Source organism: Acinonyx jubatus, chromosome E1 (genome assembly GCF_027475565.1).
Source record: "Acinonyx jubatus isolate Ajub_Pintada_27869175 chromosome E1, VMU_Ajub_asm_v1.0, whole genome shotgun sequence".
In the NCBI taxonomy this organism is placed as follows: domain Eukaryota; kingdom Metazoa; phylum Chordata; class Mammalia; order Carnivora; family Felidae; genus Acinonyx; species Acinonyx jubatus.
The window spans coordinates 53,977,149-53,989,908 of record NC_069397.1 but is presented as its reverse complement, the minus strand read 5'-3'; the positions used below and the strand labels follow the sequence as shown (position 1 = coordinate 53,989,908).

General features: G+C 55.3%; 1 protein-coding gene across 3 annotated transcripts; it reads right to left on the bottom strand.

Annotated features, from left to right (window-relative positions):
• Positions 1 to 288: 288 nt before the first annotated feature.
• Positions 289 to 12,458, bottom strand: OTOP3 (otopetrin 3). Of its 3 annotated transcripts, none has more exons than XM_053211481.1 (7): positions 11,735 to 12,458; positions 6,007 to 6,387; positions 5,781 to 5,917; positions 5,136 to 5,194; positions 4,742 to 4,860; positions 2,203 to 3,002; positions 289 to 1,031 (listed from the first exon to the last, which is right to left on the bottom strand). In XM_053211481.1, the coding sequence occupies exons 1-7, from the start codon at positions 11,751 to 11,753 to the stop codon at positions 861 to 863; spliced, it is 1,686 nt and encodes a 561-aa protein (XP_053067456.1). In that variant the 5' UTR covers positions 11,754 to 12,458; the 3' UTR covers positions 289 to 860. The 3 variants fall into 3 exon arrangements, with proteins under 3 accessions (XP_053067456.1, XP_053067457.1, XP_026907958.1); XM_053211482.1 differs by having other exon boundaries at positions 6,007 to 6,751; positions 11,735 to 12,457; XM_027052157.2 differs by having other exon boundaries at positions 6,007 to 6,420; positions 11,735 to 12,457.
• Between the last annotated feature and the right edge of the window lie 302 nt (positions 12,459 to 12,760).

Here is a 12,760-nt window from a genome sequence, read left to right as displayed (position 1 = left end):
TCCAGCGGGCCAGAGGCTGCAGTCCCTGTGCTAAGCCAGGTGCAGAAAGTCACCTGGGGCTCTGTGCCAGGGAGGAGCGTGTTAGTGAGGGGTGGGGGCATGTGAGAGCCCTAGCCCCTCTCCTCACCTCCTCCCATGAACCAGGCAAGGGAGGGACTGGGTTAGACACCTCCTGGCCCAGAAATGGACCATCCCGGCCCCAGAGCCCTGACCAGGAAGACTGTCCCTTCCTACCATACTCGAAGTGACAGCTCTGTCCCTGAGAACAAATGTCACAAAGCTTGAATGTAATCGATCAAACAAACAGGGTTTATGGCAGCAGGAGAGAGCTGTTGAACTCTTCCTGGTAGCTAATTAATGAGCTCATTAGGAGACAGGGTATGTGGGGAGGGAGGGCCAGGCCCGCTCGCTGGGCTGCAAGCTTCTAGAATGTCCTGGGCTGAGCTTGAACCAAGTACCCTCCCCACAGAATGAGGCAGACCCCTGAGATCAGTCTGGGCGGCAGCACCCCCCCCCTCCCACCAGACTCTGTCATTTAGGGCTGTTGGTCCTGGAGAGTAGCCGTGGGGGGCTTCCTGGGATGTCCCCTGGGCTGTACTGATTGTGGTGGTGAACAGGGGCAGGCACGCTCCCAGTCGTGGGTGTGAGCATCAGAAGCTCAGTGTCCAGGCCCTGCCCTTGGTCTTGGGCTGCAGACGGTGCCTCCCACCTCGGTGAGGATCTGGGGGAGGGGGAGGCTTTGGGGAATCCAGTCTGGTCTAGGTCCCCCTGAAATGGAGTGTTTGCTCAGAGACTCTGGGCTACCCTCTGCCCAGCCTTGGCACTTTGGTGTTCTGCCAGGGGTGGGTCCTTGGGCAGCCTCAGGCCTCCAAGTAGACCTCCACCAGCCCTCCAACAGAATGCATATGGTAGAAGACCCCCAGAGGCAGACCAAAGTTGACGACGGTGAACCACGTCCGGTAGCCATAGAAGTCCTTTTGCAGCCCGTTCTCAAACTCCGGGCGTATACCAAACGCGGGCATCATCCACAACTGGGGAGGAGAGGAGGGGGTTGAGTGAGGGAGAGGGCTCTCTGCGTCCACCGGCACTCCACCCAAGGGAGGCAGGCCCCAAAAGCTGCTAGCACACCGCCCCCCCTTCAGCCCTTCATCCCTTCAGCCCTGGGCTTTCAAAGCAAGCCGTTCCTCCCTAAATCCCCCACCCCGTACCACAGCCACCTCCCTGGCTTGCCAGCCTGAACTCTAGGTGGATCATGTGGCCTCACGTTGCCACCAGCCATGGCCCAACCTGCTCTGGGCTCCCCTGTGCCTTGACCTCAACCACCTTCTTCCGCTCTGGCTCCATTTCTCTGCCAGTCTTGACTCTCTGCTCTGTCTGCCTGGTCCTGTCTTCTGTCCAAATCCTGCCCCTTTCTCAAGACCCAGACTAAATCTTCACGAGGCCTTCCTTGGCCCACTGGGCCCACATTTCCTTCTCTGAACTCCTACTGCACGTAGGGCCAGGTGATGATGTATGGTGGTCTGTGTCAGGGGCTTCACCACCTGAGGTGTTTCCAGCACGGTGCGCCTAGAATGTGTTCCTCATGCGCTCCAACGACCCTGGGTGTCCCGGCACTGCCCCTGACGGGCTGTGGGACAACCTAAGCCTCCGTTTCCCCATCTGTCAAATGGGGACAGGGATGGTGCATAACGGTGGCTGCTGCAGGGGTTTCCTGTGATGATTCAGTGAGGAGCTGAGCTACGGCATGGGGAGGTGGACGCAAGACTTTAGCTGCCAGACAGCCAGCAGCCATCGTCAACACCTTCCCCCAGAGAGCTTTTGGGAAACCAGGCACTTGATGATCTCTGCCCTTTGACCCAATTCAGTGGATGATCAATTATTTGGCAATTCCCTCACTGGCCCCCTGGTGTCTCTCCAGCTGGACAGTACACTTCCTGAGGGTGGAAATCTTCCATGTTTGTAAAGAGCACTTAGCTATATGCTTGGCACGTTCATTCATGCGGGCACCTTACAGCGAGCTGGGGGACACTGCTCTCAGCGTGGAGCTGGTGGGAAAGGTGCATGTGTCCCTGACAATAAAAGGGACAGGCCCGTTGCCCTTGGGACAGTCGATGCTCAACGAACGCACCATTCCTTCCTTCCTGAGGGTCCCTGAGGCCACCCGGGCAGCTCCGTCCCCACGCTCCCGCCCTGTCCACTCACTGTGAGATTGCAGAGGATGAGGAAGAGACAGATCTCCTTGAGCGCCCGCCGCTTCCAGTTGAGGTGGCTGTAGGAGTGGATGTAGGCCAGCGAGGCCCGCCGCAGGTCCTGGCCCAGCTCCAGCAGGGAGCCCTGGCGGGGCAGCTCGGCCTCCTGCTTCCCTGCCGTCTCCCAGAGCGGACGCCGATGCAGGCCCTCAATGATGAAGAGGTTCTGGGCGATGTGCTGCAAGATAATCAGCAGCGAGTAGGCCAGGATGAGGCGGTTGAGCAGCTCGTGGGGGCGAGTGGCCACGATGGCCACGATGGAAAAGTAGGCGATGCCCATCTGGCCCAGCGCCGCGCCCATCAGCAGCACCACGTCCAGGCTGCGGGTGGGGTTCTTGAGCGTGTCCAGCTCTCGCTCCTCCAGCCCGTGGATGGCCGTGCCCGCCAAGCACGCCAGGCTCATGGCGGGCAGCACGGCTACGTAGAAGGCATAGTAGAGGATGAAGTATTGGCGTGCGATGGCGAGGCCACTTGCTTCGATCTGGAAGAGCACGAAGACGCACACGCCTGCCACCAGGGCCAGCAGGCCAAGCAGTGGCCCGAAGATGGCCCCGTGCAGGTGGAAGGGAGGCGTGCCGGGGTGGGCACCTGCATGGGGTGCCAGGCGGCGGCCCACGTTCTTCCACATGACAAAGAGCACAGCACAGCAGATGAGGCAGTACTCGGTGCTGAAGGGGTAGAGCATCAGATAGCCCTTCTGGAAGACCTCGCACACCGTGGCATTGAGGCACACGCAGGTGTTGGTGTCATTGCCTGGGAGGGGGCAGGGTGGGAAGGGATAGTTGTTCAGGTGGACCTCGTTCTGAGGAAACTGGCCGCACCAGTCAGTCCCACACTCCGGGAGTATGGCACCCATTTTACAGACTTGGAAACTGAGGTCCAGAGACAGAAATCAGAAATCGCGGGATGGTCGTTTCTTTACAAAGGGATTTCAGACTTCAGGAGCCAAGCTTTTGTAAAGACACATCATGTCTTTGGGGCCAAATGTCACCTCAACAGATTACTTCTCGGGCACGAGGGGAAGTCTATGACTTTACAACAGGAGGATCTGGCTGCTGCATCTGAACCCTCGGCTACATGCTCTGTGGGGCAATCAGACACCTTGCCTCGTGATGAGGTCCCTTGCAAAGCTCACAGCATCAACTGTGGAATGCCAGTGTCCAAAGCGTTTAACCTGGATCTGATCGAGGCGTTGGTCCATACTTCCAGGTGGCAGGCTGAGCAGGGAAGAGGAGAACAAGTCAAATGCCACCACTAGGAAGCAGCCTGACAAACCTCAATGCCATTAGGAAAACAGAGATGCAAGAGACAGAACCATGTTTGAACACAGCATCGTAGGAGACATTTCACAGGCTGGTTGGGGAAAGCTGAACAGGTCGATGGAGAGGATGGGGATCATGTTGAGGAATTCTGTTAGAGATTATGATCCGGCTCAGGTCATTTCTCATGGTTCGTGGGTTTGAGCCCCACGTCAGGCTCTGTGCTGACAGCTCAGAGCCTGGAGCCTGCTTCGGATTCTGTGTCTCCCTCTCTCCCTGCCCCTCCCCTGCTTGCACTCTCTCTCTCTCTCCCTCAAAAAACAAATAAACATTAAAAAAATTAAAAGAAATTATAACATTGTGGTAGTGGAGGGAAATATACTTATTTTAAAGAGATGTGCATGAAAATGTTTTGAGATGAAATGTTGTGATCTCCATGATGTAATTCGGCAAGACACTGAAATTATAGCAACGTGTTAATAATGATTACCTCTAGGTGATGGATATATCCCGTTTTTTTACTCATCTGTATGTTTGACTTTTACTAAAAGAATCCGTGGTGTCACTTGTCAAAAATTCTCAGCACAGCTCTTCTGAAAAATGTATCTGAGTCTAAAGAATGTCCGCAGTCCATAGGCAGGCTGGGATTTTTGCAGCGGGGGTGCAAATGCATGAATGTGCTGGGAAGGCTTGGCTGTACACGGGTCAGGATGGTGATGCCACCTGGGGAGGGGTGTGCTTTACATATACAGGTGTGGCTGAAACCCCCATGTAGGTGTGTGGGATGTAGCCTCTAAGGGCAGACTGTACAGGTAGGGGACTGGGTCATGGAACAATCTGCGGGAGGGCCTTCTGCCCAGAAATCTTCTGTCTCTCCTGATATGTCCGGGGATCCACAACTGTGTTAGGAAGACATCCGTTCCTTTCAGTCCTGAAGCCTTTTTAATTTCTTGCAAGTAAAATGCGAATGCTAGGGGTGGGGCGCATACCTGGACTTATCAGCGAGTAGCTCAGCCAGGATTTGTGGCTAGTTAAGGTGACAGCTAGATGCCTGGAGCCGGGCTGCGCGGTGCCAGCACCGATGGGGCAGGACGAGGACCAGTGTGTAGTCACGATCCAGAGTTTGCTCCCACTCTGGGAGGGAATGTGCGTGTGCGTGCGAGTGTGTGTGTGTGTGTGTGTGTGTGTGTGTGTATGTGCATTTGGGGCTGGGGGATCATGTCTCCTCTGTACCTGATAAGTTTTCCACAAGGGCGCTGAGCTCAGCCTTGATCTCGCGGTGCATGGAGTCGTTGGTGACAGCCAGAACCCACAACAGCAGGTTTGTGGCCAGGGTCAGCATCAGGCCACACCTGGAGGAGGTGCCACACTGTGTCCACACAGCCTGGCTGGCTCCCGCGTGCTCCGCCCTCACCATCACTGCCTTGGGGGAGACAGCTCTCTCCCAAAGCCAGATCCCATCTGGCATTAGGACTTCAGGAGAGGCAGCCCTAGAGGCCTCTTGGGACCCCTTCCCGGACAGACGTGCCACCCCAGGGACACCCTGTCCAAGGAATCTGTGGGAGCAGGCACTGGCAGGGGACAGGGAGCCCCAGGGGTTGGAGGGAGAGAAGGTACCCCATCTTACCTAGTGAAATTGGTCTGGACCTGAACACAGTCCTTACAGTGTTTCCAGAGCACCCAGGTCTGAAAGAGATGGGGCCTTGAGCCCAGGGGCTGGGGGCAGGGGTGGCGGGAGCGTGGGGTATGTGCCCCAGTTGCTTGTATGTATGTACAATGGAAGTGACAGTGAGGACGTCTGGACTGGAATCCTGGCTCTGCCGTTCCCTTGCTGTGTCGTCTTGGGTCAGTGGCAAAATATCTCAGAGGCTCAGTCTCCTCATCTCTAAAATGGGGCTAAAATGCCCACCTCTTAGGGGAATGCCTACTTATCGGGGAAATGGATGGGATGATGCAAAGAAACAGCCAGCACAATGCCCGGCACAGGACAGGGACTCAGGAGTGTGAGTGATGTTGGTTCCTAAGAGTAGCTCTGTATTCCTGGGGGGTGTGGATTTAGGGATATGCAAGTATGCACAGGCAGGTGTATTTATAGTGGTCTGCATTTCAGTGATGCAGGTACACGTAGCTGTGCATGGACGTGGGTATGTGGAGGCAGGCATTAGTGGGGGGCTGCGGCCTGTGTGCACATATGCTAGGCCCTGCAAGCTGCGCCTAGGCATGGTCGGGGTGTGTGTGTGCATGCGGCATGGGGACGGAAGAGGCCTGTCACCTGGGCGCCAATGAAGACAATCTCGATGACGGGGAAGATGAGTTCCAGCTGCGACTTGCAGTGGATGTGGCTCACGTCGTAGCCCACTCGGAAGACGTTCAGGCAGATGGCACAGCTGCCGAAGAGCACCAGGGAGCCTGGCCGGGCCAGGTGGCCGTTGGCGCCTTCCCTGGACCCGGGTCTCCCTCCCCACCCCTCTCCGGCCACCCCATGCCCCAACACTCACCCCGCACCCAAATGGATCCTGCATGAGGGTCCCGGAAGAGCATGGCGTGTGTGTGGCGGGTGGTGCAGGTGGCGTAATAGAGGAGCCAGAGAAGGGACAGGGCCTTCAGGGCGGCCAGCAGGATCCACACGTCGCCCAGCGTGACAGCCACGTTGTTGAAGATCATGCTACAGATGAAGGCTCCACCCAGGAACACCACATTGAGGGCCAGGAGCCCCGAGAAGAGCTGCCCTGCCTTCTGGGCCTGCCTGTCTCTCCGCAGCAGTGAGAAATGCCGCGCCAGCCAGGACTTCTGGTACGGGGGGGCAGGAGCTCCCATTTTCTCGGCCCCCGTGCCGACTTGGTTCTCCTCGGCTGGGGCCGCTCCAGTCTTCTGTGCTTCTGGAGAGGCCATGGATGCAGGCTGAGAAGGGGCTGGGGACACAGGGTCCTGGTTGGCTGCCAGGCTTTCCTGGTTTCATTCTACCCCTGCCCTTAACTGCTGTGTGACCTAGGGCAAGCTATGCAACCTCCCTGGTCAGACACTGGAAATAATAGCAGCTTCCTTGTCTACTTTACAGCACCTGAGGAGGTTCACACAGACCAGGGGTGGCTCAGTCAGTTGAGTATCTGGCTTTTGATTTTGGCTCGGGTCATGATCCCAGGGCCGTGGGATTGAGCCCCACGTCGGGCTCTGTGCTGAGTGCGGAACCTGCTTAGGATACTCTCTCCCTCCGCCCCTCTCCCCTGCTTGTGCTCTCTCTCTCTAAAATAAAAACAAAAAACAAAAAACAAACCAGGGGATATGGGAATCCTTTGTGCTCCAAATAAAGATAGGGATTATTTCGACTGGCTTGAGGAATACCTCCCTCCCAACGCCCTGCAAGGTTATCCCACTTTCTGCCTCAGTGCCTGATCTGAAGACGGAAAATAACTCTGTCAAGGGAGCCAGAGGCATCTGCATAATGTCTGGCCACTGGACATTTTGTGACTCGTCACCACTAAATGGCAGATTGTGTTCTGCTGACTTCCGGGAGGAATTTCCCTCTGGAAGGCAGGGAGAGCAAGAAGGTGTCCTCTCTTGTTCTGACTTTGATTAGCTGGGTAATGTTTACCTACAATGTGTTGAGAAGGATCCTGAGGCTGAGTGTGAGGTTGGTGGGAAAGAATGCTGTGATTTGAATGATACTTGATTATGGATGTATATGTGTATATATAAAATTACTTTTAAAAGTCTAGAGGAGGGGCGCCAGGGTGGCTCAGTTGGTTAAACATCTGACTCTCGATTTCAGCTCAGGTTCTGATCTCACAGTTCGTGCGAGAAAGCCCCAGGTCGGGCTCTGTGCTGACAGTGCAGAGCCTGCTTGGGATTCTCTCTCTCCCGCTCTGTCTGCTCCTCCCTCCCTCCTTCTCTCCAAAATAAATAAATAAACATCAAAAAAAGAATAAAAGTCTAGAAGACATCCACCAGATTCACAATAGGAGTTTCTTCTAGGGAAGGGAGTAGGGTACTAGGATTGGGAGTGGTTTAACACTCTAGTTTCTATTTTGTAATTTTTTTTAAAGCCTATTTATTTATTTTGAGTGTGTATGTCTGTGTGTGTGTGTGAGCAGGGGAGGGGCAGGGAGAGAGAGACAACCCTGAACAGGATCTGCACTGTCAGCACAGAGCCATACGTGGGGCTCGAATTCACAAACCTGAGCCTGAACCAAGAGTTGGACGTTTAACCAACTGAGCCACCCAGGTGCCCCAATGCTCTAGTTGTTTTTTTTTTTTTTAACGTTTATTTATTTTTGAGACAGAGAGAGACAGGGCATGAACGGGGGAGGGGCAGAGAGAGAGAGGGAGACACAGAATCGGAAGCGGGCTCCAGGCTCTGAGCCATCAGCCCAGAGCCCGACGCGGGGCTCGAACTCATGGACCGCGAGATCGTGACCTGAGCTGAAGTCGGACGCTTAACTGACTGAGCCACTCAGGTGCCCCCCCAATGCTCTAGTGTTTAAAGGCACATTTTTTATGGGATTGAAAGTAATTTTAAAGCACATTAAGATTTAGGGGCAAAGTTCTGGGATTGACTTTCAATATCCGCTGTGAACACGGGACAGGCTGGGAGTCCAGCATGATCCCCGGTGGGCCCTTTGGGTACTCATTCCTTGTGGGGCTGAAGCTACACTAGACAGTGAGGATGGTCTGGTGGTTCCGGGTGCCGTCCCCGTGGAAGGCTTCTCCTGAGCTGACCCGGGAGGCCCTCTCGCCATCCCTGGCCATCTCTGAAGCTCTCCCTTGGTGCTGCCACTGCCCACATCCCTGGTACTCTGGGCTCGGGGTGCCAAGTGCTCTCTGTGCCCATCCTCCAGGCGGGCAGAAGGTCTGCTTCTTAACTACCTCAGTCAGAGGCCTCTCCATTCCCACCTCTCCCAGCAGGTAGCCAGGTACCCTCCTCGCCTCTCCCCTATCAACCTCTCAGGTCTAAGCCTGTCCATTCCAGCCTGCAAACCTCTCTTAGATTGTTCTTTCTTTACTTACTGTTTTATTTTATTATTTTTATTAAAACATTTTAATGTTTATTAAAAAAACTTTTAAATGTTTATTTATTTTTGACACAGAGAGAGAGAGCACAAGCAAGGGAGGGGCAGGGAGAGAGAGGGAGACACAGAATCTGAAGCAGGCTCCAGGCTCTGAGCTGTCAGCACAGAGCCCAACACGGGGCTCTAACCCACGAACTGTGAGATCATGACCTGAACCAAAGTCGGATGCTCAACGACTGAGTCACCTAGGCGCCCCTCCCTTAGATTTTTCTTGACCTCAACCTCTACCCTAGTTCAGGGCCTCTTCTGCTCTCTCCTGCACTGGTTTCCCTACCCACTGTGCCTCTCCCCTACTGTAAGCCCGCCAAAGTTCCCAATTGCTGAGGGGAAATGAGTCAATCAGAGAAAGACAAATACCGTAAGATCTCACTCATATATGGAATTTACGAAACAAAACAGATAAAGCAAAAAGGAGACAAATGAAAAATTAGACTCTTAAATGTAGAGAACAAATTGGTGGTTACAGAGTGGAGGTGGGTGGGGGGAATGGGTGAAATAGGTGATGGGGATTAAGAGTATAGTTACTGTGACGAGCACTGCTGAATGTATAGAGTTGTTGAATCACTATTTGGACATCTGAAACTAATATAACACTGTATGTTAATTACAATGGAACTAAAGAAATAAAAATAAAAATAAGACAATTGCCCTCAGTATAAAGTCCAAACTATCTAGCACGGCCTGCACTGCCTTTCAAAATGAAAACTTACGGTGCATGTTTAGTACAGGCTTGGAGGCTAGCTGCTTTTGCTTCCTGGTCTGGCCTTGACTTAGCTCTCTAGCACTGTCCTTAGACCCCACTCCCTGCCACGGACTGTGTCATCCTGCTGTAGCTCTCAGAATGTGCCTGCTTTTGTTCACCACCCCGTCTGCCCACGCCGCCTTTTGCCCATAATGCCCACCCCCTTGCCCTTTGGCTGACTGCAGCTTAGAGCAGAACCCCACCTCCTCTAAGTGGCCCTCCCTGAGCCCCAGGCCAAGGCTACACTAGGTGCCCCATGGGCCCCCTGGGGCATCACCTGTCATGCTCATTCTCTTCTAACTCACTGCTCTTTGCTCTGTCTCTACCCTTTAACTCAGCTTCAGGAGCTTCAGCTTTTCCCTCTCTGTAACCACCAGAAGACCCTCACCACATTTGGCTCTAAAAGACAGCCTTTCCAAACCCCCAGGCTCCCATGTGCTCTTTGTTCAATATTCATACCTTCTGTGGTTCTGTTATGGCAAATAGAATAACACTTGGTCCTGTATTCAAGATTCTACAAATGATTTTGTCCCCCTTTCCCAGTCCCCTCTGTCGTCTTTTGCCCTCTCCCTGTCCAGCCCCCTCGTCACACTCTGGACACCTACTCCCCATGTCGATCCAGGCCCAGCCAGAAGGCTCCAAGGCTCCATCCATCCTTGTGTGGCTTCCCACACCCCTCCCCCCCATCACTTCTGGAGGCTGCTGTTCCTCTGCCTCACCTGTTACCTTCCACCAATGGCTCTTGCCCATCTTCTCCACCTACCTTAAGAACCTCTCCCGGGAAGCATTCTTTCCCTGCCCAAGCATCTATTGGGAGTGCATGTGCACTGTCTGGTGAGGTGCTGTGGGCATGGCTGGACCCCCTCAAGGTCAGGAGAGCCTCCAGGGCAGGGACCAGGTCCTGCTGAACTCGAACCCTCCAAACCTATCACAGGCACGCTGCTCTTGCTGACTGACTCTGCCATTTTCTGGGGGAACTTTCAGCACCAGAGCCATGGACAGAGACCCTTCCCATTAAATGCTTTCCATCCGGACCCAATCCCAGAGACTTTAGACATAATCTTTATCTGTCCTCCAAGTTGAGCAAGTATGAGACTCACAGGGACACCTCCCTGCTCCTTTTGTCCCAACCCTGACTCCTTCTTCTTGCCTTCCCCACAATGTCCCTCATCTTCCCAGGGCAGTAGAGCCTAATGAGCCCAATTCTGGCACTTACTATCTCTGTGATCTTGGATAAGCTACCGAGACTCTCTGTGCCTCAGTTTCCTCATATGTAAAATGGATGTACAACTATGGAATAGTACCTGGTGCATAGAAGATACTGAGTAAAGATTTCTTGAACAAATAAATGAAGCACTTAATGCATAATGCCTACCTCATCGGGGTTTCGTGAAAATTAAATGATTTAATGCGTGTAAATGCATGTAGAGCCATGTCTGGCACACAGAAAACTCTCAGTGTTAGTTATCTGTGTCTTTCCTTTCAGTTCTGTCGAGGTCCTGGAGAGACTGGAAGGGTCAGGATTACTGGTAAATTTCAGGGGTGGTTTTTGCTTGGACTGCAGGCCTAGAGGGGACACTCCAGGACAAGGTTCCAGGTCCTCTCTCTTCAGGGTCCCCTTCCCTGCCCTCCCCACCCCCAAATCCTACCCTCCAACGGCCGCTAGAGGGAGTCCTGGAAGTGGTCGAATTCGGTCTGCGGCCGGGGAGGGTGCCAGGGTGGGACAAGTGGGGGGCGCGGGAAAGAGGCTAGGGCACCCAGGACTGACAAGGAGGAATCCACCGCCCTCTGGCACGTCCCTTGGCGCGACGCCAGTCCAAGGGAGGGCCCGGACACCAAACTGGTTTGTGGGTCGCGATTAGAGACAGGTGATGATGAAAGCCGCGGAGCCGTCGGGGCGTGGCGCCTGGCCCGGAGCCGCAGGACCAGCTCCGGAGGAGGCAGCTGAGCGCGGGCTGGGACCTTGGGGGTTTCTCTCTGAGCCACTCGAGGGACCGCGGTGCCCGGGGCAGCCGCTACACATACACCTCAGACCAGATGTCCAGGCAGCCCCAACCCCACAGCCCTTGACCCAGCCATCCTGGGTTTTGATTCTTCCTGGCCTCAGCACCCACTTTTGGCTGTGCGCCCCCAGACCGGCTAGGGTGGGACCCGCCTTGCTGATTTTTGTGTGTCCCCTATTCGCGGAAAGAAGGTGGGCAGCGGAGCCAGGGTTGCGGTGCGGGATAGAGAAGGGTTGGTTCTCGGGTCGCCAGGGGTTGGCCTCCCCCTAGTCATCCCGCCCTCCCTCCCTTACCCCTACAGCCCCTAGTCCTTGAACCCGAAGCAGGTGTAAATGTCAAGGATGGGCACGCCCGAGAAGTCCCGCCGGCAGTCGAAGGGAGCTCCGGAGCCTGGCGCCGCCGCCGGGAGCCTTACCTGAGGCCTGGGCTGGCATCGCCCCCGGCTGACCGACTGCCGACGCAGCGCGGATCTTCAGTCCAGGTGAGACCCCGGGGCCCGCACCGATGCCCCCGACGCCCTCCCCTGCGGGACTGCGCAGCCGCTGCTCAGGCTCCGTGGCCCATCGATTTTTCTGTTGACTTTGGGGATCTCATTAATCCTTCGTTAATTACCCAGCCAGGGGCTCCCAGACGCTGCAGCCAATAGCGAGGCAGCTAGGCGGGCGGGCGGGGCCGGAGGCCGTGCGTGCTTAGGGCCTCAGGGTCAGAGGACCCGCGGCAGCCCGCCTCCGGGGTGGACTGGGGTGCACCGTCCTTAGGCCATTAGGCCTCGGCAAAGGCCCTGCGGGGCTCAGGCCACACTTTCCTAGGCAGCCAAGCAGGGAACAGACTGGACCCCTCCCCCCCTCCCAGGTTTGGTGTCGCCTTTTCCTGTACCCCACCCAGCACCTGGTAGGGGTGCGGTCTTGCAGCAACCTCGCCACTCCACTCTGTCTCCCTAAGTCGAACGTGAACTTGGGGCAGAAGAGACCTCATTCCAACCCACAGGAGGCAGGTGGGGTGGGGGCAGCCGCCCCCTCTGGCCCTCCTCACTCCTCCTGCAGCCTCCGAGACCTGCCCATCTCATTCTGCGGGCAGAGTCCGGATGCGGCTTCCTCTTAAGCTCCCTGTGTTCTACGTGCTTCTGCCCCCACGCTCCCCACGCCCCAGCCCCCACCGCTGTCCACCGAAGTGGTCACTGAAGTGACCCTTCGGCCCCTCTAGCCTGTCCCCCTTCACCTCGCTGTGGCTGGACACCGAATCTTCCCCCTCTTCTAGCTGGCAGGGTCTTCTTTTCAATCTCTGTCTGCCAGACTTCCTCATGTTCTCATCCTGCTAAATCTACCTATGCCTTTCCTAGATTAGAAGCCCATGGAGTCGGAGTGGTGGGTAAGAGAAGGCCCTGTTGTAAGGTTCTGTGTCCCCCGACACCTTTTAAACTAGAACAGCCCTGTTTATGCTA

Excerpts from the sequence above, each read along its gene's own strand:
- OTOP3 (XM_027052157.2), bottom strand. Across the intron at positions 5,918-6,006 it reads AGGATCCATTTGGGTGCGGG|GCTCCCTGGTGCTCTTCGGC; the intron begins GTGAGTGTTGGG and ends TGGCCCGGCCAG. Across the intron at positions 5,195-5,780 it reads TTGTCTTCATTGGCGCCCAG|ACCTGGGTGCTCTGGAAACA; the intron begins GTGACAGGCCTC and ends CATCTCTTTCAG.